The following is a 24,676-nucleotide window of genomic DNA, read 5'->3' on the forward strand; positions in this document are numbered from 1 at the left end:
CGTGGTACTGTTGTCACTTGCCGCACAGTTGCTCGCAGGTTCTTCCGGGCTGTTCGCACCTCAGTATGGACGTTCGTGACTTCGCTTCGCCTAGCGCCACGAGTGAAAGGATTTTCTTAACCTTGAGCTACCCGTCGCCGCTCTCTCGCAAAGTCCAATGCAGAGTTTCCGTAGTGACTGTGTGACAGGGGGGAGAAAGAAAAGAAAAGGGAGCCTGGCATTCCCCATTCCACCAACTTCCAAATAGGTGGACGTCCTCGCAAGCGTCTGTAAACTCCCGTGGTTGCCGAGTATCAGGCCCGGGGCGGTCTCGTTCCTACTTTACCGGTAGGTGCCCGGTGGCAGCTCTCGACTACCTGCCACAACATCGGCGGATGCTGAACTATTTCACCAGGGGCCCTATATCGTAAAGCTATTCCGATATGTTTCTATTCCAATCTCCTGACATCAAATTTGCGTAACCACCGACGCGAGCACCGGGCGGTCACCCGCAGCGTTGTCTGAACAGACCAATCAAACACTCTCCTCGCTCATAGGAGGTCACTTTTGTTTGCTTGAAAAACGAATAACTTTGCCTAAACTGAGCGGCTTGTTGTATCTAATTGGCTGACAAGAAGCGAGGAGATCGCTCAAGTGGAGAGGGATTCACTGGGGCAGAGTTAGTGCACTGAAAATCGATAACCGGATGAAAAGGGTGGTGCCAGCGTGTGCGAATCGCATCCATTTATCGATAGTTTGATACGAACAAAATACTCCTGGTGCGGTGCGTCACTGATGACAGAGTACAATTGGTTGCGTGCTCGTATCTTCTATATTGTACTTTTAAGAGCTTGGCTAACGTTAGCTGGGACACTCTGCATACTCGGCCAATCTTATCCGAATATATGTTCACTCATGCGCTGCGCGCAGACTTCGCCGTGGCGCCTCCATATGGCGCAGCGTGTCTAGGGGGAAACGCGACTGCATATGCGCCTCATACACGACGTGCCTCTGGGGTGACGTGGCAATAGGTGGTGTCTAAATACCTACGTCTATAACGTGTTTACGGATCCCGAAATTGCGCCCGGCGCCTTCAACCAGCAAAAGCACAGGCACGGCCTCCGAGGTTTGCACGTACCGCCCCGATGATCTCATTTTGTTCTCGCACCGATGCCCGGATAAAAGCTCTGGCTTTTGCCTCATGGTCGCGTGAACATCGCCTACAACAGGAGCTAAAAGCATTTCATGTTTAATACGGATCTTAAGGCTGCGGCTAGGCCTCCGAAATTTGCGCGCCCAGGAGGCCAAGCCACGGCCTTAAGATACGTATTAAGCATGAAATGCTTTTAGCTCCTGTTGTAGGTGACCTTCACGTGACCTTGAGTGCTTTTATCCGGGCATCGTGCCAGATGGGAAGACTTGGCACCGGAAGGTGCCGTGTCCATGAGCTTACATGTACTCATCAACCCAACATCATTCGATACATTTACCCCGGCTCTCCCCCTCTACCCGGGTTGAATGGTCGGGGGCCTTGGGTTCGGGCCAACGGTCCTTCCCGGACAAAGGAGCTGTTGTGGTGCAGCGCCACTGAGTTACTGCACTCAACACACAAACAGCCATGTCGGTCTTACAGCACACATGCCTGAGTGACACTCGGACCACGTTGACGCAAAGGAGGTCAAGGCAAACAACCATGGAGAGCACCATAGCCATCCGCGGGGCAGCGCGACCACACGAGGGTGCGCCACCACCGGTTCCGGCTCTGGGTTCCACTGAGCCAAACGAAACCCCGTAGATCGACTGGCACACACGGCCGAGTCGAGAGACCTTAGGAGCATGCATCATAACTTAATGAATAGCTTTCCGCCTGACTCATCAAAAATCACGGCAGGACGAGCCCACACTTCGAGAAACTCCTCGCCCAAGCGGTGCCGCTCCAGGGTGAGATGGAACCAGACCTCCTTCCCTGATTTCGCAAACGCTTCGCGAAGGCCCGGCGCCCGTCCCCTGAAAAGTGCATCACGGCGTGCCAACAAAACTTGGTATGAGCACTCGGTAGAAGAAGCACGAACTGGTTGATCGCCTGATAGGCAAACGGTGCAAAAATCGAACCGCCTGATATGGATTACCTGTGAGCTTAAAGAGACTAACAATCCTTTGGAGGAGAGCTGCAGCAAACAAATGCTGCGTAAAAATATGAACCGAGTCCTCACGAGCGCCACAGAAGGGGCACACCCCACGAGCCAGGACGGCTGTGAAGGGCCTGTAGCCCAACGGCTGGCACCCTCGCGCCAGGCGGTACATGAACGTTGCTCGCCTAGCGTCGAGGAAACTGGCCGTTATGAACTTCCAGTTTGGCCTGTGAATGGACAGATCATACATTTGGCAATGCGGGGGGAGACCTGGGGTGAGGATGTCGACTAATTCTTGGAGTGGAGTTGAAACTTCGTCGATGTCGGGGCGAACCGTGCGGAGGCTTACCACAGAGTTGGCAGCCACCGCATAAATGGTGGACGGGGAACTTGAGCGAGGCACACAGTGATAAAATGTGCTCTGCGAAAACAAGCGGAGTCGGGTGCTAAGAAAAAAGGAAGTATAAAGTTTCGAGTCAGGAGCATATCCGAGTTAAGAGCGGCCTGGGTCCATCTGACGTGTAGTGCAGTAGCCACGATGCCCAGGTCGGAAATCCGAGTTCTCCCTTATCCCTGGGCAACTTGAGCACCCGCCTAGCTACACAACCATTTGTCCCCTTCCAGAGGAAGTGAAAGAGGACCCTCTCCAAGATAGGCTTGGTTCGGGTTGGAGCAGGAGACACACACGCCACATACGTCAGGAAGGAAAACAGAAGAGAGCAAAGAATTGTCGCTCGAGCAGTCAGTGGGCATGACAACACACTGAATTCCTGAATACTGGTTTCAAGCTTCTCCTTAGCCTGTTGCCAGTTTTCAGGTGAGAGACCATCTGGTTCAAATTGGAAACCTAGAATGCGCAGCTCCATTTTCACGGGGAGACCATGAACGGGCTGCGGACTGGGCGGAGTAGAGTTCAAGTACATGGCTGCACTTTTCGACCTATTCAACCTTGCACCGCTCACCTTGCAGTAACTGTCCATGACCTCCAAACGCTGCAAGCTGATGCCTCGTCCGGGACGACAATGGACCAGTCATCCGCATAGGCAAAGAGTGCAACCGGAGAGGAAGCTCGTGGGAGGAGGAACTAGCCAATTCTGCTGTCACAGGACAACCTCTGCAGAAGCGGTTCAAAAGCTAGTACGTAGAGGGCGCGTGAGAGAGGGTCCCCTTGCCGTACACCACGTCCAACAATGAACGCCTCCGATACGCGGTCCAGTATGAGAACAGCAGAAGTCGGTCGAGAATACAAAGCTTTGATCATCTGCCGAAAACCCACACTATAACCAGCCTCTTCCAGAACACGGAAAAGGTACCTATGGCTAATTATGTCGAAAGCCTTCTCCTGATCGAAGGAGCAAACAAGACCTGGAAGTTCCCTGGTATTTTTCCACAGGCGAAGGTCCCTCGCTGCTAAACAACGAAGCTGAGTAGAGCGCCCCTGGACACTACATGCCTGGTATGGACCCAAAACAGAGCTGAGCACCGGTGTGAGTCGCATACACAGCCACTTTGTTATGAGCTTATAATCGCAGTTCAGAAGCATGATTGGACGCCATGCTCTCAGATCAGAGATCCTCGACTCGTCCTTGCAAAGGAGAGCGATTAGCCCCTCTCGTTGTTATGCTGACAAAATTCCTTCACTGAGTAGCCTGTTCACCAGTGATGCGAACGGCTTCCCTAACAGTGTCTAAAGTTTAACATAAAATTCGACTGTCAGACCATCGAATCCTGGACTGCGATTACGCTTCATAGACTTTAAAGCCGGAAATAGCTCGTCCTCATCTATGGCTGAGTCACATACTTGCAGCGGCACGCTGGTGAAGCAAAAGGGAAGACAGCTGGAGAGGCAACTGGTTCGGCATACAAAGTCATGTAAGACTGCCTCGCCAGTGCAAGAACTCCATCTGGAGAATCGACTATGCTACCATCACTTGGATCTACTAGGGAAGAGAGAGTTGTGCTCTTCCTTGAAAGATGCCTACGTAGGACGTTCTGCTGCACCACGCTTCCATTTCCCACAGCTCTGCTCGAGTTGTGGCCCTCAAGCCACCCCAGCGCCGCTGGGGTGGCTTGAAGCTCTAAACATCCGAAGTTCCTTTCGGAGTGAGGCCAGCGCCGGAGCAACACCAGGTCCACCGGACAGTGGCCTCGAGAGCAGGAGGATCGCGTCGAAGACGATTTTAATCTCCTCACGCTCCTCGCGCGCTAGACGCTTGCCCCAAGACCTGAAGCACTCACGCACTCAGACCATCACGTCATCCCATTCTGTGCCACTTAGATTCGCTTCGTTGTGAAGCGATTGAAAGAGAATGGATGATACCTCTGCGGTTGCCTGCCTGTCTTTTAGGAGACGTGCATTTAAGTGCCACGGTCCTTGCAATACTATGCTAGAAATGGCGAACCGCAGAATTAGGAAGCTATGGTCGCTAAGAGCAGAAGGAATCAACCAAGAAGAATGCATACTGGAAGCCAGTGACGACGAGATGTAAAAACAATCGATGCGGCTCTGCCCCTCCCTGTCCAAGTCATTCCTGACTGTCCAGGGCGAAACACGCGCCAAGCATCGACCAGTCCCAGCCCGTCGACGAGCTCTCGCAGTACAGCGTTTCCCCGATTATCTTTAGATATTGGAGTCCCTCTACGCGAGACGCGATCGACCTGTTCTAACAAAGAGTTGAAGTCGCCTACAAGAATTAGTCGAGAGAGGCCTACCAAATAGTGTTCAAATGTAGCGAAAAACTCTCTCTGCTCTCTGGACCGGGTTGGAGCATAGACATTAACAATTCGAATGCCACAATCAAGATCCACAGACAAGATACGGCCCTTGGCATTCCTGGCATGACGAATAACAAGGCCGTCGAAATTCGGCATCAAAACGATGACTGTACCCCGGCTGCCCGACCCGCCATAACTCCAGAAGGACCTGGTGCGAAAGATCCTGTCGAAGTGGCTGATCTGGCCTAGCCTATGGATATCAGTTTCTTGGAGTACGAGAATATCTACCTTTTGGATTTAGCCAAGTTTACAACCTCTAACTGTTTAGAAGCTCGGGACAAACCTCGACAATTGAAAGTAGCTATAGTAAGAGAAGGAGCCATATTAGTGGAGAGAAAATTTAGCAGAAAGCTAGTTAAAACTAAGGAAACAAGAAAAGCTAGAGAAAGGAAGAGCAGGCTAGTATTAATTAATACTAGCCGCGGTATACATAAGGTCCGCGGCTAGTGAGTGAGGGGTCTCCGAACTTGGAGACCCCTCACAAGTAGAATCACAGTATCTGTCTGATAGTCTGGAGCAGTCGCACCAAACCCCTTTGCGGTGCCGACAAGAAGTGGAATCATCCATGTCCGAAGGGACCTCAGTATCAGAATCTGAAGGTTCCACGGCAGTGCGCTTAGATTCAGGAGCGCCAGGCTCCAAGCCATGGTAGTATAAACATCGAAAACGCCTGCCTTTGGACCCCAACCCTTTGTATAGGGCCGCATTACAAACGCTAGTTACTGCCCAAACAAGTTACAAAAAATATTGCTTCCGAGTTTTTCCTGACGTTTATTCACAATATCACTGAAGCTGTAAGTTCTAGTACGCTGAAGTTTTATTTGGCATTTCCAATAGCGACGTTGTTGTTGTTGTCCTGAGTGGCCGTGGCACATACCCACAGAGGGGATTGGCCAAGAATCTGGTGGTTCAATAAGGTGCAGAAAAATAATAATAATAATAACAAGGGAGTTAACCATTTGAGCGTTGGAGTTTAAAAGTAAACGTTTTGTGTTTGGAGAAAAACGTTTAAAAGGCAGATACAAGGCACCATACACTTCATTGTCATCTTTTGGCGCTGAGACAGGGTTGCGTGAGCACTTTGAACGCCAAAGGTCTGATTTTCACCAACAGAATTAAAGAGCGTTGATTTCCACAGCCCGGGTTTTGTGTCGCCTCGAGAGATGGCGCCACGCTCCTTCAGGCAATTTTCTTCTAGCTGCGCCATAATAAATTTGTTTCCGCCTCCTCCTCCTTCTAGCTGGGCTACAGAACACCTATGGCTGGGCAGTGAGCTTTGTCGTGCCGCCTTCCCTCGGTTTTCTTGTTCTATCTGCGCAGCGTTCATATGGACAAGTGCACAGTATGGCGCGGTGGGGTGGGGTGCGAACAGAAACTACACCCTCTTAAAGGTTGTGGCTAGTATCTCCAACCAACCTGCTTTGCCAGTTGCCATTTCGTTCTTACATCTACTCTGGATTGAGAGAGCCAGCAATTTTTTTTTATTCCAGAAGGCACCATCACAAGGCGTGAATTTGGGCACCACCTATTGACTCTTTTCACAGTGATCCCGCTGCCATGTCTGGTCGCGTGGTAACGCGTCCATTACTTGCCTCAGGTGTCTCCATTGCCTCTGTGTTTACGTTAGATGTACACGATGCTGGTGCGGCTCTGCAAACCTCTGTTTCGGCGGATATCGTGGGCGCTGACTGGGTGGACGACACGCGAAGCTTTGGCTGCAGCTTCAAAGGAGATGTAGGCGCTTTCGCAGCTCATAACGCTCTGTCCAAACGACTCGAGCAGCGCATGCAGTGCTTTAAAAGCGGGGATAAAAATGTATTCCAAGCTATCCTAACTTTCCGCTTACGAATTGAATGAGTATAAGTGGGTTTAGCTCTTCGTTCTTTGTTGTAGTAAATACTTTTAAGCAGCGGCTTGTCGCGTTCCTGCCTCAGTAATGTTCCCCGGGCGCGCGGTCACTATCCAATTGTTTATTTTCTGCCTGCTTGCTCGCTGGTGTGCTCATTTGCGATTGGGCACAAGGCTTGTAACGTAAATGCTCGGTACGTCATAATAGCTTGCAGCAAATACGTATTATCGCTCGTCACTCGCTTACTGTGCGGACCGTTACGAAACGTTCGGCTTCGAACATTAGTGCGCTGTCGGTGTAGTCGCCGTCACCCGCGCTTTGGTGCATTGGTTCAAGTATGCGCCCGTTCAATTATACTTGATACGTTGGCGATATAATGAGCGCAAGCTTACGTGTGAATTTGTGTGGATGTGTGTAGATAACGGGCGAGAAACTTGCCATATGCCAATAAGCGGCGCTACTCCCTTTGTCACCGTATAGCGAGCAGTACTCACTTGTGCAGACGCTCCAGGCTTGAAGTCATTTCTTTGGAGATGAGCGCTAGAACGCTGGCAGATTAGTGATTCTTTCTTTTTATCCTCGAGGGAAGCAGTGCATCGCGAAGAGCCGGCAACACATGTAGTCCCTATGTAGGAGCTGTCCGTGAACTTGGACAAATACATTCATTCGATTCCTAACATGCCACTCACAATTGTAGCAGCCAACTACTGCAGACGTCTTCACTCCGCCACTCCATTGTTTGCAGCATGAATGGAGCACGGTGTGTTAGCGAAAACCCAGTTGCATTTCCGACAGCTGATCGCGCATTACGGTTTCGTATTCGTGCGCTTTCGCTGAGGCAACGTGCGGCGCGTAAAATTCCTTGGTAATTTGAGAGTACCGCCACTCTTTGAACTTCTCCCGCCGCCGCGTGACCTCCTCGCCCCTTGCGCGTCCCCTCAACACCTCCTAGACTAGAAGGCCGGAGTGCTCGGCGAGTGACGTCACGGGCAAGAGGCCATCGGCACGCTCGGGGATACGGGTTCAGTGAAGGGATGGCGGCTTGGTTCACCTACCAGCCGTATGCTTTTATTGACCACTCCACTCGTTTTCTTCAGTCGAAACTGCGGAATGAGGAGCACGCATCTTACAAAGCATTTATTTAGATGCACACATACAAAACAGCTTTGTATAGCTTGTGCATGTATTGATGCCAGAAGCTTTTATAGCATCGCGCTTGTAATGTACGTTTTTTGTGAATTATTATTATTATTTATTATACCCCATACTTCATACCTATTACTTCAAGTAAATTGAATCCATAAATACCTCTCCTTCCGTATTTTGTACTTGCGGTTTTTACGGCACGGCAATGGCGAATGTAATGCACTCGATTAGCTTCACAATTGCGTATAAACAATCTTATTGGGGACACATGTATTTATTACAATCTAGATTATGGTCAAACGAATAATTTCGCTTTCGACGCACTAATTACCGCAGTCCACTAATTTACAACAACTCAAATGAGTTTAGAAATGGGATATAAAACATTTGTGCAGCTATTTACACGAAAACAGCTGCCTTATTGCGCAGAGTTTCAGCTTTTCTCTTCCTTGCCTTAGCATTGGCATCCAATATTTTGTCATTAAACTTGCAGCAGTAGTTCTTCAATAAAATATTCGTCCTACTCCACAAAAGGTGCCTTAACACAAATTCAGATTTATGTCTATCCTCGCAGGCGTCGAACTCTGAGGAAACATCACTTTCTGTAAATGCACTTGCTGTAATTGAGCAATTAACCTTTTCGTATTTTTCAAAAGTAACTATTTAAAGAAGTTCTGAACATCTTACCCTAGAGTGCGCTAATACAATGAAGTCTGCACGTGGTAGCGCCCTAATCCAGGCACTCTGGGCTTCTTCATCCTGCGGAAACTTGAATACATTATTTTTCTGCCTTGATTTGTGCATGTAATTGCTCCGGCAATTGGGCACGCAGCACTTAATAGGCATATCTTGGCATGGCACTCCACATTCTGGGGCAATGAAGACTCGTGGTACACACAATTGCAAGCACAGCACAAGTGTTCAGACTACATGCTCTGGTCACGTCTAGAAAAAAATGTGCGTTCGGAAGCATGCAATAGCATGGCCGAGCATGCCGGGACTTGTTTAACCCCGAAGCTATTCAAGGAGCGGCAGGGCTCCTGGAACTAATTGAATTGTTGTCGCCACTTTCGTCCCCTCGGTCTTCTCCGAATAGCCGGGGTTAACCATTGTATATCTTCCACGCTTCATTTTCAAAACTGATGCGCCGCTCGTAGCTTCGTAGCACGCTGCACGGAACTTCTACGTTGGCCTCTTGTGCGTGACGTCGCTCAAGGGGAGAGGGTCAGCCAGAAGGCCTTAAGTTCTCTAGAGGGTGTTGGTCCCCTCCGCAGTAATCACCCTTATTCATGAAGAACCATTTCTATCTCGTTTGCGCCCATTTTTCTGCACTACGATTTGTCTCACAGACTTTGTCCTTGGAAACGCGCGGATCTTCCGCTTTGCTTGTTTTTCGTTGGCGCCATTTTTCTCCTTAGATATCTGCTGGTTCAGCGAAGCGAACGTTGCACGCTGTTTCCTGTGGTATCGCACAAGCGGTGTGCCGTGCTGTAGCGCATATAACTGCAGCAAGAAGCCTAAAGATGGTTATGCAGTTTTTATGATACCACAAGGAAAGCGCGTGACGACTTGCGCAAGAAACAGTGGCATGCACAACATTCACCGAACGAACTTTGCTCCGACAAAGTACAGTGTTGTTTGCGAGGTAAGGCACCTTTCTTATTGCTCGTATCAAAGCGTTCCTAATGCTTAATTTTCTTTTATTCTTCCGGCCTGTTCATAAGCGTTTTTGCTGAGACAATTTGTACGTTGCATAACAATGGGCTGTCCTCAGTATGCTGAATATTCTGCTAAGACTCCATGACCTCGCACATCGTCAATTGTTATTCAGTCGGAAATGCAGCACTATAGGTTCTGCTTTGCGCTGTGAACAATTATGTGCGAAGATATATAGTCACTCGATTGCACTTTTCGTGATTGTTAGAATCCGTTGGTTTACTGAAAATCGAAATAGTGGCTTGTAGAGGAGCGTTCTTTCCAGCTCACTTCGATGTGTGCGTTAGTCACAAAAAGGGACTGACAACCAATTTTCTTGGTACCCATGTTTTTAAAGTGCAATGGAAAGCTTACCGGTCAGAGTGTCTAATCATGAAATGGTAACGCGCACAACGCCATGGAACATTTTTTATCGGAATTTTTCGATCTGCGGTGAGAATATAGTCGTTCACTGGAAGCATGCTGAAAACAGTGATAAGTGAGCGCGATAGCGATTATACACCAGCATTAGACAGTCACCATCATCATCATTATATTTTGTGTACACTGCAGGCCTTCGTCCTGCAGTGTACACAAAATATAATGATGATGATGGTGACTGGGAGGCAGACAAGCGCGGCCGTAGCTGAGAAAGTATTATTTCTTTATCAAGTCGATGTTCCTGCGTTTCATGTTTTCTGAAGTGTTAAAGTATTTCTGCGACAAAAGCTACGTATTTTCGTGGTTATCTCTCCAACTGCGTTGGTATTTACCCAGTAAAACGAAACCAATCGGATCGAAAACAAAACGATGCTTTCACACGTGATACGCAGTTCAGTGCGCTGCCGTAGCCATACGTGCGCTATTGATTTCTGATGCATAGAATAAAGCGTAAGTGTCTAATAATATACCAACTGCAATTTTAAGCAATAATTATGCTCCACCTAATAACAGTCAACTTGCGTACAGTAATCTCGTAGACTACATTCGAAGTACCATGCTTTCAGCGCCAGGTCTCGCTACCTACTGGTTTTTAAGAGTTTCTTTGCCAATTAAAAATTATAATTCCTACTTGAATCGCGAACAGTGTGCTGGATTCTTATCACTATAAATCATGGTCATTTCATTTCCATCAACGTCTCACAACACATTGTGGCCAATTGTCAGTTCCTTTAATATACAATGAATGCAGACCCTGAAAAAGAATTAACGGCAAGTATTGGCGGCGAGGAGTTACGGAGTCACCATCTATCGGAAGCGCCTCGCTGCCGTAGTATGAGGGATCACGTGGCGCGCTCCTCATAGGTTTTGCTGTCAGCGCTCACTGAAAACACCACGTGCGAGCTCTCCCGGATATTTCTGTTAGTACTTTCGAAACGAGGGAAGTTTTTTACTGTATAAATAATAATCTTGGGCAAACTGAAAGCACAGAATCGTTTACAGACGCTCTTTGCCGAATACGTACAGGGAACGCCACTGCGCCCGGCCGACGCGATGGAGTCTCCCGAACCGGCTTCTTGCGTGAAAGATAGGTAAACGCTGAGAGCAAACTATGTGAAATATGTTCTTATAGTGTTTTTATAACTAAATGGAGCCTAATAGAATGAAGCCTCAACGCAGCGATCGCACAGATTCGCAGCGACCGACTGCGCGTCTGCATGCTTGTCCGCGTACTGTTTCGCTTTCACCGCGTGCGCGTTTTCGCGCCATGCTATGAGCTTGAGGCGGCAGAATATGAGCATTTGACAGCATACAAGCAACCATTGTTGGGTGGGCGCTATCAGAGCTATTCCAAAATAATTTCATTGTAGAGGCTTCGATGTCTACGGGGACTGTGATGTGCCGTCGCGACGATTCAATGTTTCTTTTTTTTCTTCTAAATTCTTGGACGTTTCAATATTTGTTCTCGAGTTACGCTGCGCTGTATGTTTATCGGTGTTCTCGGCGTGCGATTCCCCGCTGCTTCTTTTTTTTTTTAATCCAGTGCATAATTCCATAACACAAACATGACCATATGTCATTCTTTTTTAATGTGCTTCTTACCGCTCCCTTTCCACTCCAGTGAACTTGCCAGTATTTATAGCATCGACAAGTTCATAGACCAAACCGTCATGACATTAGTCGGGCAGCAGACTCGGGCGAGCGTCTCAGTGCTCGTTTACCGAACATCGCAGACCCGGCGTCGTAGCAGAAATCTTTCTCGCGTCTGTGCTTGCTGCATACCCGAGTTGTAGCCGATGACTGTTTGCCGGTTTTTTGTTTCGCGAGCCAAGCTTCACGCAGCATCTTGTCCTGCGGCTACGTGTCAATAAGGCTGACACCGGGCTCCGTTGCGTAAGTCCGGCACTGCGGCACCGAGCCTTTGAAGGCGCGCAACATGGCAGGCTACTGCCTGCCATGTTGCGCGCCTTCAACGGCAGCCACTACCTATTGAAGTGATTTCAAGCGTTGTAAAGGAGACACTCGAAGCGGGAAAATCTCGCCACCAAATGAGTACCGCAGCGTACGAGGGAATTTAACTTCTCGTTTTCAGCTCGCTTCGGCGCTCCCGAAGCAGCCGACGCGGCCGCTATGTCCACGTGATCCCTCCTAGCACGTCACGCCGACGGTGGCGCCAGCTTTTCCAGTGGTGGAGCTCGAGGCCAATACCCGTGACACTGCGGGTGATGAGTGGCCTTCTGCGACTATGAAGGGAAAGTTACGGAGGCAAAGCGTGCACAAGTGAGAGCGCTTCTGAAGAGAGTCCCGCGTTTTTAATGCACGTTAGCTTAAACTGGGGACATAAAACATAGACATGTTATAAGAAACAGTCAAATGAGGCAAAACACGCCCCTGAATGTAAAAGTTTACTTATTTTGCGGCTTTTCCCTTCCGCGTCTGGGCAAACGCGACACCGCAGCACGTGGAAGCTGCGTTGATTCAGCGTCATTTCCGAGCAACGAAAAGCACTGTCAAACGCTGGCGGGCTACTTGGCGCGGTAACACATGTACAGAAGCTCTGCCCCCGTAGCTTTCCCTTCATCACCGAAAGCTGTCCGCGAGTATAGCGTGTCTACATTGCGTTTTTAGTGCGCAAGCATTCTTTGGCGAGAACCCCAGCCTTGTCACGCGAAAAGTGCGATTGCTTGTATGTGCACAAAAATATGTGATTATTTATTTTAAGACATTTAATCGTTATAGTAGTGTAAATGAAGATGGCTGGTAGCTTTATAAGCGATAAGGAACCATATAAACCCCACCCCCTAAAAATAAGTAATAAGAGAATACCCATTGAGATACACAGGGCTCCTTTAGGTTTGGGTGAACTAAAGTTTTGGGGTTGGCCAACTTAAACTTGGGGATAAGCCAAGTTGAAATCTATGGAAGGGGCGGGGGGGGGGCAACTGAAATTTTGGGGTGGGCCAACTTAAATTAGGGGGTATGCTCATGCATACTTAGACAACTCCAGTGCAGCTTCTGCATTACTTTTCAGTTCTTGAATTTACTTGCAATTGGACTGTCACACACGCATGAGTTGGTGACGATTATTATTTGATTTTCTCAACGATACAGTTAATGTGCAAGGGGCACACATGATCGCGCACGCAAGCTCGCACTGAAATCGCGCAACCGTTCTATTCAGTTTAGAGACTACAGCGCAAAAGCTACATTCACATTGAGAACACAAAACCATGGACGGACGATGCACTCGCGTCTAATTCATTATGAGTAGGCACGCTGAATATATTATCTGCGATGCACATGCGCGCACAGGCGAGAAAAATGATGTGCCACAAGTAATACTACATCAATGCACAAAGTAAAAGATGTTATCATTTGGCAGAAAGAATGTCTGGAGTATAGAACTCGCCTCGAAGCTACTTTTACTTGAGTATGACCCATTCATACGGCTTTGAAAGGAGTACTGACACAAAAATTTTCGATCCGGTCTTTTTTTTCTGCTTTAGTAAGTAGCTCATGGCCCAATAATCACGGCACAAAACCTCATTTACTTCAGAGCGCCACAGATAATTATTTGGAGCCTTATTTGTAACGACCTGTCCCAGTTTCGGTTTCAGAGAGCACCGAGATGGCCGAAGAAGGTATGTAAACCATGGAGAGGCTCTCACGTCACTCTACAGTGTTCTAGAAGGGTAGTAGTCATTCTTTGTGAAGCTAAAGTGAAGCCGGAAGTTGGCGTTGCTCATGGCACTGCTCCGCCTATCGGGCCAGTTTTCCTCTCTTGTTTACATTTCTCGCGAAACCACGCCGTGCTGCGCGGACCCGCGCGCTCCGCAGCAATACTAAGCAATCTTTAGCACGTTAGCATGATTCCGCGAAAGAGGGCAACATTTCGCGCGGGTATTCCGTAGCCATTGCCGTGGCGCGGTACATTGCGTACAGCGCTGCATGAGCGTTCATTTCACGAACTTTAGTTCCTCCAGTCCCACCTGGCCACAGCAACATCCGGTAGAGCACGGTCCAGATAACGCAGCACAACAAAACACGAAGACCAACGCAAACCTGCCCGCACGGCGCCTTTGCCACGGTACGAAACCTACGGAGCAACACGTGTGAGCGCACATATACAAAGCCGCCATGGGGCTCTTGCATTGCCCAGGGGGCGCTGCAAAAAAAGTGCTAAAAAGCGCCCTCTGTCCTAAAATTGGTCGTACCAAGCTCGGTCGTCTGCTTCGGAAAGCACGTTTACAATATGGGCCCGCCACTTTCATTTGTGTTGTATCACGGCCTGCAGCGAATATCGGGCGCCGAAGATTTTTCCAGGGGTGGCACGCTGCGTGAAGGCAAGAAATTATGCAGTACCGAATACGTGTACGCGTTCAAGAATTAGGCGGCGAAGTTTTAGCACGGTGTCAATCGCATGTGAAGCGAGTCGCGTACGAAGTGGAACTACAGGTAAGGTTTGCACGCTAGCTGCTAGATTCAGGCGCACAAAGGCGAGAAAATGCTTGCTATAAATGAATCCACAGCAGCGATAAGCAGACATCATGTGTACGGAACTGCTCGAGCACACGACGGTACGCGCCGCGATGTACGAACTGCTCGAGCGCACGATCGTCCGCGCCGCGACGGCAGCGGTCTTTCGACATGCCGCGAAACGGCGGGCCTCCTGCAATCTTTGTTGCCTGCATGCCGCTAAACAAGTTGTTATGTCTTCGTTGTAGTAGCGGCCATCTGTCCCTTTTAGTAACTGGTAATAACTGATGCAATGCATATGGGCTCGCACGTACGTGCGAATCGCGCTGCAGCGCGAGCTCGTGCGCTGCTCGCTTGATGTAGCTTTTAATGACAGCGCTCGAACATCGATGTGCTGCAATCAATACTGCCTTGCTGCGCTGCCTCAACGTGCTGGCTTGAGATCAAGGATGAGCGCATTAACTCTCTTAACCTGTGCTGCTTGTAGTGGAGTAGTCAATTGTCATCGAATGAGCCCGACCAATTGTGCTCATTTGCACACACCTGATTCACCACTTCGCATCGGTCGAATTGTTAATTGTCGCTGTGGCCGGGTCTCGAATCGTGAATTACCAGCCGTGCCTCATAATAATATCTTGGTTTTAGCACGTAAAACCCCATAACTATTTTTTAAACAAAATGCCTGCTGCTATGTCGGTCTGCTGTCGGGACTGTAGGTGCAAAAGACCGAAATTTAGAACGCAGATGATCAAGCAAGCTTCAAGACAGGCGAAGCAGTCAGCGTGGCGCGAAGTTTCGCTTACTCAGCACGACTATGCACGGCTTACTCAGCTATGCAGCACGCCCGACGCTCCACTTCGTGAGGCCTTGAAGGAAAACGGTAGGATCTGATGTTGGGATTCAGGCCTTCTTGTTCATGGCAGCCCACGACGCAGAAGTAATGACGGTGACGCCTTTTCGAGGCTGGGCTAGGTCTCTCCGGATCGGCGTCACCGATTCCTTCTGCTCCCAGCATTACGTCCCACGGCACACAGAGAGTCCGTTCTCGTTAAACTATAGGCGGCGGCGAGCTCGCAGCGTGTTCGGCGTGGTCTGTGAGAAGTGACGAGCCTTTTCGCACTCGCAACAGGGCATAAAAAAGTGCGAATCGACGCAAAACTCGGCCTAAAAACGTGCTTCGCCACAGCCAGGGCTCAATACGACCCAAGCTGGTACGACCCAGATGTCGTTTCCCGCGCCGCCACCAGGCGCCGCTACTATTGGCGGCGAGGAGTGACGGAGTCGCCATCTATCGGAAGCGCCTCGCTGGCGTAGTATGAGGGATCACGTGGCGCGCTCCTCATAGGTTTTGCTGTCAGTGCTCACTGAAAACACCATGCGCGAGCTCTCCCAGACATTTCTGTAAGTACTTTCGAAACGAGAGAAGTTTCTTACTGTCTAAATAATAATCTTGGGCAAACTGAAAGCACACAATCGTTTACAGACGCTATCTCTTTACCGAATACGTACAGTGAACGCCACTGCGCGCGGTCGCCGCGATGGAGTCTCCCCAACCCGCTTCTTGCGTGAAAGGTAGGTAAACGCTGGGAGCAAACTATGTGAAATATGTTCTTATAGTGTTTGTATAACTAAATGGAGTGTAATAGAACGAAGCCTCAATGCAGCGATCGCGCAGATTCGCAGCGACCGACTGCGCGTCTGCATGCTTGTCCGCACACTGTGTCGCTTTCTCCGCGCGCGCGTTTTCGCACCGTGCCATGAGCTTTAGGCCGCAGAATATGAGCATTTGACAGTATACAAGCAATCATCGTTGCGTGGGCGCTATCAGAGCTGTTCAAAAATAATTTCGTTGTAGAGACTTCGACGCCTACGGGGACTGTGATGTGACGTCGCGACGATTCAATCTTTTTTTTCTTCTAAATTCTTTGAACTTTCAATACTATTTCTAGAGTTGCGTCGCACTGTATGTTTATCGGTGTTCTCAGCGTGCCATTCCCCGCTGCTTCTTTTTTTTTTTTTAATCCAGTGCATTAATCCATAACACAAACATGACCATATGTCATTCTTTTTTAATGTGCTTCTTACCGCTGCCTTTCCACTCCACTGAACTTGCCAGTATCTATAGCATCGACAAGTTCATAGACCAAACCGTCATGACATTAGTCGGGCAGTGGACTCGGGCGAGCGTCTATGTGCGCGTTTTCAGAACATCGCAGACCGGCCGCCGTAGCAGAAATCGTCCTCGCGTCTGTTGTAGCCGATGACTGTTTGCCGATTTTATGTTTCGCGAGCCAAGCTTCACTCGGCTTCTTGTCCTGCGGCTACGTGTGAATAATACGGGTGTCACACGGCGCACTTTAGATCGCGATGAAGCCCGATCCGGATCGAATTTCTCGGTCGTGATTGGCTCCTTTCCACAAAATGCGCGAGAGAGCCAATCGCTGTCCAGAATTTCGATCCGGATCGGCGCCGATCGCGATCAGAAGTGTACGTGTGACACCGGTATAAGGCTGACACCGGCCTCCGTTACGTGCGTCCGGCCCTGCGGCACCGAGCAGTATACCATGTTGCGCGCCTTCAAAGGCAGCCACTACCTATTTTAGTGCTTTCAAGCGTTGTAAAGGAGACACTCGAAGCGGGAAAATTTCGCCACTAAATGAGGACCGCAGTGCACGAGGGAATTTAAACTCGTTTTCAGCTCGCTTCGGCGCGCCCGAAGCAGCCGACGCGGCCGCTATGTCCACGTGATCCCTCCTAGCACGTCACGCCGACGGTGGCGCCAGCTTTTCCAGTGGTGGAGCTCGAGGCCAATAATACTCAAACTCCAGCGCAAGACGCCCATTGTGGCCCGAAAGGCGTGGCCGCTACAGCAAAGAAATAAAAAAACAGCAAAAAAGAGGAGAACCTATCATTTCGTCCACACTTTTCTCCTAGCGCGCGGAAGGAGGGGCTAGAGCCTCTCCTCAGTTTCCTTGCTCCATGTACCCACGTGCCCACAGCTGGGCACGTGATCACAAAAACCTCTGACGTATACTCTGACGCAACGCCAGCGCGCACCCTGGCGCGTGAGCTTCGTGTTGCTGGTTGTGCTACGCCTGCACTGCACGTGCTTCGCGATGTCCTCGCCACCATCGTCATCGTCGTCTTCGGCCTCGCCTCCACCATTGTCGTCGTCGTCGTTCTCGTCATTGTCGTTTTCGTCGTCCAGCGGCGACGATTTCCTGGAGGAAGGAGTCGCCGCCGTATTAGACGTGGCCAATCATCACTTTCGATTCAACCCCCTAGAGAACAACAATTGGGACATTGCGGGCGGTGACACTGGAAACAAACCTCAAGACGCTCGCATCGGCCACGTTCACTGGTAAGACACGGCAAATCGGCGTCGAACGTCGCGGCCTCCACGTATTAAACAGTAGCGTGTAATTATATATTCCCAACTCTTCGCATGTCATAATTATTCCTAAATTTCGTGGCGTCTAAGAACAAAAATGCTGCGGTACATAAATACAGCGTATCCCTTGTTTTTAGGCATGATTTCTTGTATCTATATTTCAATGTATCCATTGTTTTAGGCATGGCACTTCCATGCTTCAATGTACCTACATTTGACCAGGATGGTTTTCGAATAAGCTACGGCTAATTGCTTTACTTGCTTTATATGCCGGTTTAACAGCACAGGCAGTTTGTGAAGACTAACTACGATGCGCAACAACAACGGCGAGTTGCTGTATGCGGTGCCACCTGAGCGCACGTTGCATGTTATTATCGCAGGTGCCGATGTGGACGCTGCAGGGCAATGGACACCGAGCTCGAGTCGGTGTGCTGCAGAGAGCTTGAGCGTGTGGATGCACTCAGGGGCAACGAGGCATGCATTACAACCCACCCCACCTTTGTTCAGGCTTGCCTGAACGTGCACGCCTATGAAGTGTCGTGTTATGCCCCCATGGAAGACCGCCCGGCCCCAGAAATCCACAGGTATTTATTCACACATTTTCCACCGTGGCCTCGACTCGAAGCACGACGTTCGCAATATTGGATTTTTCGGTCGGAAGTTATTCGTGATCTCGCGTCGTAACATGTACGTAATACTCCATGTCATCCGTCCAGCCTTCCGTCTCAGTATATCCCGCCCATCAATCGTAGCACGCGCGTAACTTATAAGAGACTTGCAGTCGGCGTCACAAATTTGCGGATCACGGTATCGGAAAACGATGAATTGCCCGCGATTCCTGCAGGTGTAATGAAAATATTCAGCCTTTCCTCGGATGCCGCGGACCCTATAATTTTGACGCCGGCTGTACGCTACAGGAAGTGTGACCGTCCACTAATTAGCGCTATCTTTAAATGTGACCTAACCTTGTTCATGTATTTCCAGGCGGTACAGATACGCAGCATACCGCCAGTTTACACGGTGGGTGTGGCATCGGCTGGGACGGGGCAACAGAAAGGTGCTGCCCAGTTGTGTCGTTGCTGCTGTGAGGGATGCCTTCCCATCTGAAGTGTATGCAGGTTTTAAATGTCCGTATTATTAAAAAAATAAACAAAATGTGTCTGTGTGTTGTTGCAATGCTATGTAATGAGAAGAGAGTTCAGGACATCAGATTTGCATTGCTGGTGAAGTTACAAATTGCCTTCTCAACAAATTTGAAAATGCATAGCATTTTTATTAACATATGGGGCACTATTACTAACAGGGCCGCCACGACCAAAGTCTGTATCACTTGTGGCCTACACATCCACAGCCAACATGATAGCACAGGCTGGTATTTCAAGTGCAGTGAATACAAGGTCATACTGCAGTCTTATCTGCTCAGTCATTGCCATTCTGATTTCTGCCTATCATATAATTTCCATTCATCGTTACGAAACAATGCATGCAATACATTACGATATATGAACGCTAGAAGCCCTCAGAGACACGACATGCATTTAGAAATTATTAGCTTTTTTTACATGCACACACTAAATGGCTACTTCCGAGTGCAATATTATAAAGCAGTGAATGGGGTGCATCATGTATTTGTGTCATGTATAATTGCACCGAGGCATAGGTACGCAAAACATTCTTATAGGGCATAGTGGTTTCTGTGTATTTAGCTACATTGTCTTAAGTAAACACACCTGCATGCAGTTCTCACACATAGGAAACTGGCTTGTGCAAAGTCAGGCTTCTTGGCCTATTTGGTACAGATTCACCTTGCAACAAATGTCACAGGAGTAGACGACGCATATTGGACTAGACAAGTGCCCCTGTTCCACAAGAGACAAAAAAGTAGTTGCTCCTCAGTTCCTGATGTTGCACAGACCATCCTAAAGTTGCAGTTGCTGTCAGTACGGGCTTAGAGGCACAAATTTGAAACAGAAAGTTAAAGGTTTTCTTTATCTCTTTTTTTTCATAACCCTATTGGGATCTCTACTCTTCGTTATATTGATAAACTTAGAATACTGTAGTCAGACAGTTATGTCATGGCCCCTGTCACAGCAATAGCTAGTATAAATACAATGTTGCAGTGCATCAAAAAGTAGAAGTAGCAGAAGGAATCTTTATTAGCACAAGAAACGTAACAAGCTCCAAAAGAAAACTAGGGTAAATACTGTGACAATGGGTTGCATTTATTTACAGATGGGAGATGATAGCTCAAAGTAGGCGATCTACGTAGAAAATCACAGTACAGTCCCACTTCATTGTCTTCTAACCTGCATTAGCATGTTTCATTTCCCCATTCCGCTGACAATGGCCAGTGGGCGAGTCAATCAGGGGATTGATGGTGGCAAGGCTTGAGGCATGTGACGTGAGTCAGCTGTGCCTTGCTAGAGCGGTGACTAGTACCTGTGAGACGACTGATCCACCTCGGCATTGTTGTGGAAGTGACGTCCCGAGAGTGTGGCTTTCAATACAGTGAACAGGTGCCCATTATCATACCTTGCTGGTGAAGCAGCGCACTGACACGTATACAGTGCAGACAAACAGAAAAAGACGACACTTTCTGTTTGTCTTCACTGTATCCGTGTCAGTGCGCTGCTTCACCAGCAAGGTATGATGATCACTCACCAACTAGCCCAACTTTCCACTTTACTGAACTTCAGGTGCCCATTCATATGGGATAACAACATGCAGTTCCATTGGTGACCACGTTGTTATCATACATCTGTCTGCCATCATGATTTGTACTCGAATAACCTCGGGCATGCCTGTCTGCTGCTACTCTGTCTTTTTCGGCACTCTGCGCATCTGTCATTACTCCTCCACTGATGCTGCTTCCATGATTGAACCAGCAGTGGGTGTAGATTCTTATGGCGATTGTTTGTTTCATCTGGTGTACCCTCTTCTCTTTAAAAAAAAAATGACGAAACCTACTTTCGAAACGTCCCTCGTATGCTGATGCAACTGCCATGCACAACAATTACAATAACAGCCCACCAAGAGGAACTGGTGAGACTAATCATTAAATGTGATGTGCATGAAATTTCACTGCATGAACCTGAGGCACACAGTTGCACACAGATGACAAAGAAAGGCATGAGGAAATGAGAGATTAGATGCTGCAAGTAGCAGCAACAAAATGCTCATAAAATATAGCACTGCAATGTACGAGGTAACCTTTAGGGCATTACAAGACTATTTGCTCTGCACATTTCCTGAATCCAGAAGTCACCACGATGGGTACATGCCCATGATGCTGGAAGTTGCAAACAGGGTGATGGTCACTGTCCCTGGACTTTTATTTGACTGCTACAGCCAGTACTTGGTAAAGCAAGTACAGCGGTGGGAAGAAAACATTCCCCTGAACGTTCACTCACTCGGGCACATTTAATGCCCCTTAATTGAAGCTTGGACTAAACACTTTGGATTGTTGTGGCATAGATAAAACGTGATCTTGCAAGATCCCAAGGCCATTGACATTAATGCCCTTCTATTGCGGGCTCAAATAAGAAAACAAAGCGTTGTGCGACCTATGCCGCTGAACTGTCCAATGTAGGCACATATGTTTTGTCACGAGTGTTGTCTTCATACGTCATAGATGGCTCTGAACATAAAGGTGTAGAACTTCGCTGCTGCACTGCCTCCATCAGTGGGATGTCTGGCAATTCCAAATCAATCTGGCATGATGGAAGAGCAGTGAGGCATAAGTATGCTAAGGGTACGCCGTTGAAACCAGCACATAAAGGGTTTCATAATAGCTGCAAGATTGAAGACCACCAATACAAGCACGTATGCCAATGGCGTGACAGGAGCTCACCCGCTTCCTTTACGGTTGGGCTCATTTGGACTTTTGCAGCTTTTGTTATAGTCTTCAGAGCCACCTGAGTAGCCTGGGAAGAAACTTCAAGAAAGCACTGAGTTTGTGCGTCCAGCTTTACTCGACCTGTGGAAATAAGTCAGATTTTTGTCTTAAATCAAGTTTTCATTTATTCTTGTTTTGCAATTATTTCTTGATAATAAATAATAAATATCTGCTGTTAACTACATGTACCCTACGATTTTTATATATCTTACCTTCAGTAGTCTCATGGACGTTTTCATACTTTAAAATTGCCAAATTATCTAACGACATGTATTGGGCAAGTCTACACTTATTGCAATTCATAAAAGATCACGGCACTGCAGTGCTTCAGAAGTACGAAGCTGTACAAAGAGCACGTAAATTGAAATGTCCACTGAAATGGCAAGAACTTTCAAATGTTTCTGTTATTTGTATGTCCTAACCTTAGTGTAATATCACTTTTTTATATCGTGATGCTCAATAACTTGAGGCGTGTGACCTAGCCTTTCACTCAGAAAAGCTCAAACATATCTCAATTTTTCCAAACGTGACTTGATGATTTGTCACTTGCCCAGTAACTGGTCAGTATATCGCTCGCAGCACCAAGACGGAACGTTGAACAACAGGCTAACGGTAATCGTTCTGCGCTAGTCATCGACACGGTGCACTTTTTTAAAAACCCACCTGCTACATTGGCCTCGTTCATCTCGTGGTCAGCGCTGAGGTCCATCGACACGGGATGTGGGGCAGCTGGCTCAAGCTTAATGTCCGAGCATGACTGCGCAATATCGGGCATCCTACATATGATGCTATCATTAGGTGTACACACCGCTGCAAGTAGTACGAACCTGTCGTCGAGTACGCTTGGGCAATGAAGCACGTCCCAGGGCAGGATACAAGTAGTGGTGAATAGTTGGCACAGCATCAGGCTTGAGGGCATGTAGTATTGGTGGACAGCGCTAAGTTAAGCGGGTTTGGTTTAAAGCATGCACGCTCGAAATGAAGGGAGCAAATCTGTTCTTCAGCGCGGTCCAGTCTAAATGCGTCCAGAGGCGCGCACAAACTCACTCCACTTATGCCAGTGTAGGCTATCGTAGGGAAAACGATGCATTGCTATTCCCAACCCTGAATGTGTTCAACAGCGGGCTTCTTCGATTTTCCACTTTTGGCTACCCGCGGGCTGCCAGAGCCAGCCAGAGCGTCTTCGTTTTTCTCGGGTTGCTCCGCCCACCGCGCTACGCACTTCCGCCGGGCGTTCGTTTTGCTCGCGCTGGACGGTTTTGGCTACCCGCGGGCTGCCAGAACCTGCCAGGACGATTTTGGTCTGGCTGCTCTCTGGAAGTTCTCTGGCTAGCAGACGACTAAAAGAGGCGATGGGCGCTCGCCTCCATCTTTACGGGGACTTCACGGATTTCAACGCGGGCGTTTGAGGACTTAAATTTATCTCGCTCAGCCAACTGTATACGGTCATCTCCGGATTTCCTTACTTCTAGCGTTATCTTTTTAGGTGCTAACGCTCCGTTCCGCATCGCGAAGCGGTGTGATGCGAGCCGTGGTGAACCGTTTGAAGCTTTTGTGTGTGTGTGTCCCCTAGATTGCTTCTTCGCGCCGCGCTCTCATGCGTGCATGTTATCTGCATCGTGTTCCACGCAAGTTGTAGACGCTCATTCACACATTGCGGTACATCTTGGTTTCGTCTTTCTCTGGTGGCGTTCCTTTTCACATATATATATTCGCGTATGTATATCTCTCCTTTCTCTGCAGTTAGACCGTGTTCGCTCCGTCTCTCCGTCGTATGCTTAGGTGGCAGCTCGAAACCAATATGTGTTCGAACTGCAGGCCGTTGATCTAAGAATACACTGATTGCACTCGGTACATTTAGACACACGTACATTGGCTTATTGCTCTCATGATTGCGACCAATGTTGTTTTTCGTGTGAAACGTTTCGCTGGTCACAGGCGACGTACATTTTCACGCGCCAGCCGCGTCCAGCTCCTTAAATGAGAAGCACCATCAGCCACAACAAACTTTCTGAAATCGAAGCCCAAGCAGGTCGGCGCGAAATTTTATGCGTATGAGACATACCCGATAACCTGCTTTCTTATGTCTTGTGATGATACAGCGCCAACTCATCAATGTCGCCGGTGGGCTACGTGATCGCTGCGAACAGGGATCTTCCAGCTATCGCTTTCGAGTATACAATCACGATTTCGCGTCTTGCCATCCGCCGCGTCGGAGGCCATCTGTTGCGCTGCGCAAGGCGAGGTTGGCCCAGTACGCGTCCTGCGACGAGTCGCGCGAAATCGCGCGAAAGCGATCGTATTCCTGAATACAACTATACATTTTCAAGGTGGCATCGCATAAATGGGCCGATTACGCCGAGAGCGCGTCGGCCTCGACGGGCGCTGCCATGCTGGTAGCATGTTTACATTTGGCCAGCTGTACCGGCGTTCGATTTTGCAAACTTCGGGCAGGTTCGGGTTCTCTTTTGTCTTGGGATTCCAGCCCACGTGACTTCCTGTCAGAACCGGAACTAGCTGGCTGCCGTCTGGCTACCAGCGGGCTGCCAGAACTGCGAAAATCGAAGAGGCCCAGCAGCTAACGACGCAGTATATATGCGGCATTGTGCTGTACTCGCAATTCGTGCGTGATCAGTGCAGCGCAGTCAAGCTGATAGTACGCAAAATCCGCAGACATGACCAAAACTGCCGCCTAATTCTGCAATTGCAGTGACACAGACAGCGTCCCACTACGATCAACAACTGAGAAGAAGAGCACGCGCAGCAAGCAGCACTAGCCAACGGAAATTCGTGACATAGCGTTTTCTCAGTTGTTGTTTACATTCCTTTCTTAATGTCGATGTCGCGAGGTGCTGCGTTTTGCGGTTGGCTGTTCACACATACTTTAAAATTGATTT

General features: G+C 48.7%; 1 protein-coding gene and 1 long non-coding RNA gene across 3 annotated transcripts; one reads left to right on the plus strand and one right to left on the minus strand.

The window, feature by feature from the left end:
- The first annotated feature begins 17,479 nt into the window (after positions 1 to 17,479).
- LOC139055478 (P2X purinoceptor 7-like) lies at positions 17,480 to 19,039 on the plus strand. The gene is made up of 3 exons (XM_070532993.1): positions 17,480 to 17,854; positions 18,265 to 18,468; positions 18,869 to 19,039. Exons 1-3 carry the CDS (start codon positions 17,610 to 17,612, stop codon positions 19,023 to 19,025), a joined length of 606 nt encoding a protein of 201 aa, XP_070389094.1. The 5' UTR covers positions 17,480 to 17,609; the 3' UTR covers positions 19,026 to 19,039.
- Positions 19,040 to 21,279: 2,240 nt separating this feature from the next.
- On the minus strand, positions 21,280 to 23,084 carry LOC139055479 (uncharacterized). Of its 2 annotated transcripts, XR_011511789.1 has the most exons (4): positions 22,607 to 23,084; positions 22,443 to 22,536; positions 21,735 to 21,860; positions 21,280 to 21,594 (listed from the first exon to the last, which is right to left on the minus strand). It is a non-coding gene; the product is annotated as an uncharacterized lncRNA (long non-coding RNA). The 2 variants fall into 2 exon arrangements; XR_011511788.1 differs by having other exon boundaries at positions 21,280 to 21,860; positions 22,607 to 23,065.
- Between the last annotated feature and the right edge of the window lie 1,592 nt (positions 23,085 to 24,676).

The sequence above is a fragment of the Dermacentor albipictus genome, chromosome 2, assembly GCF_038994185.2.
Source record: "Dermacentor albipictus isolate Rhodes 1998 colony chromosome 2, USDA_Dalb.pri_finalv2, whole genome shotgun sequence".
Taxonomy (NCBI): Eukaryota; Metazoa; Arthropoda; class Arachnida; order Ixodida; family Ixodidae; genus Dermacentor; species Dermacentor albipictus.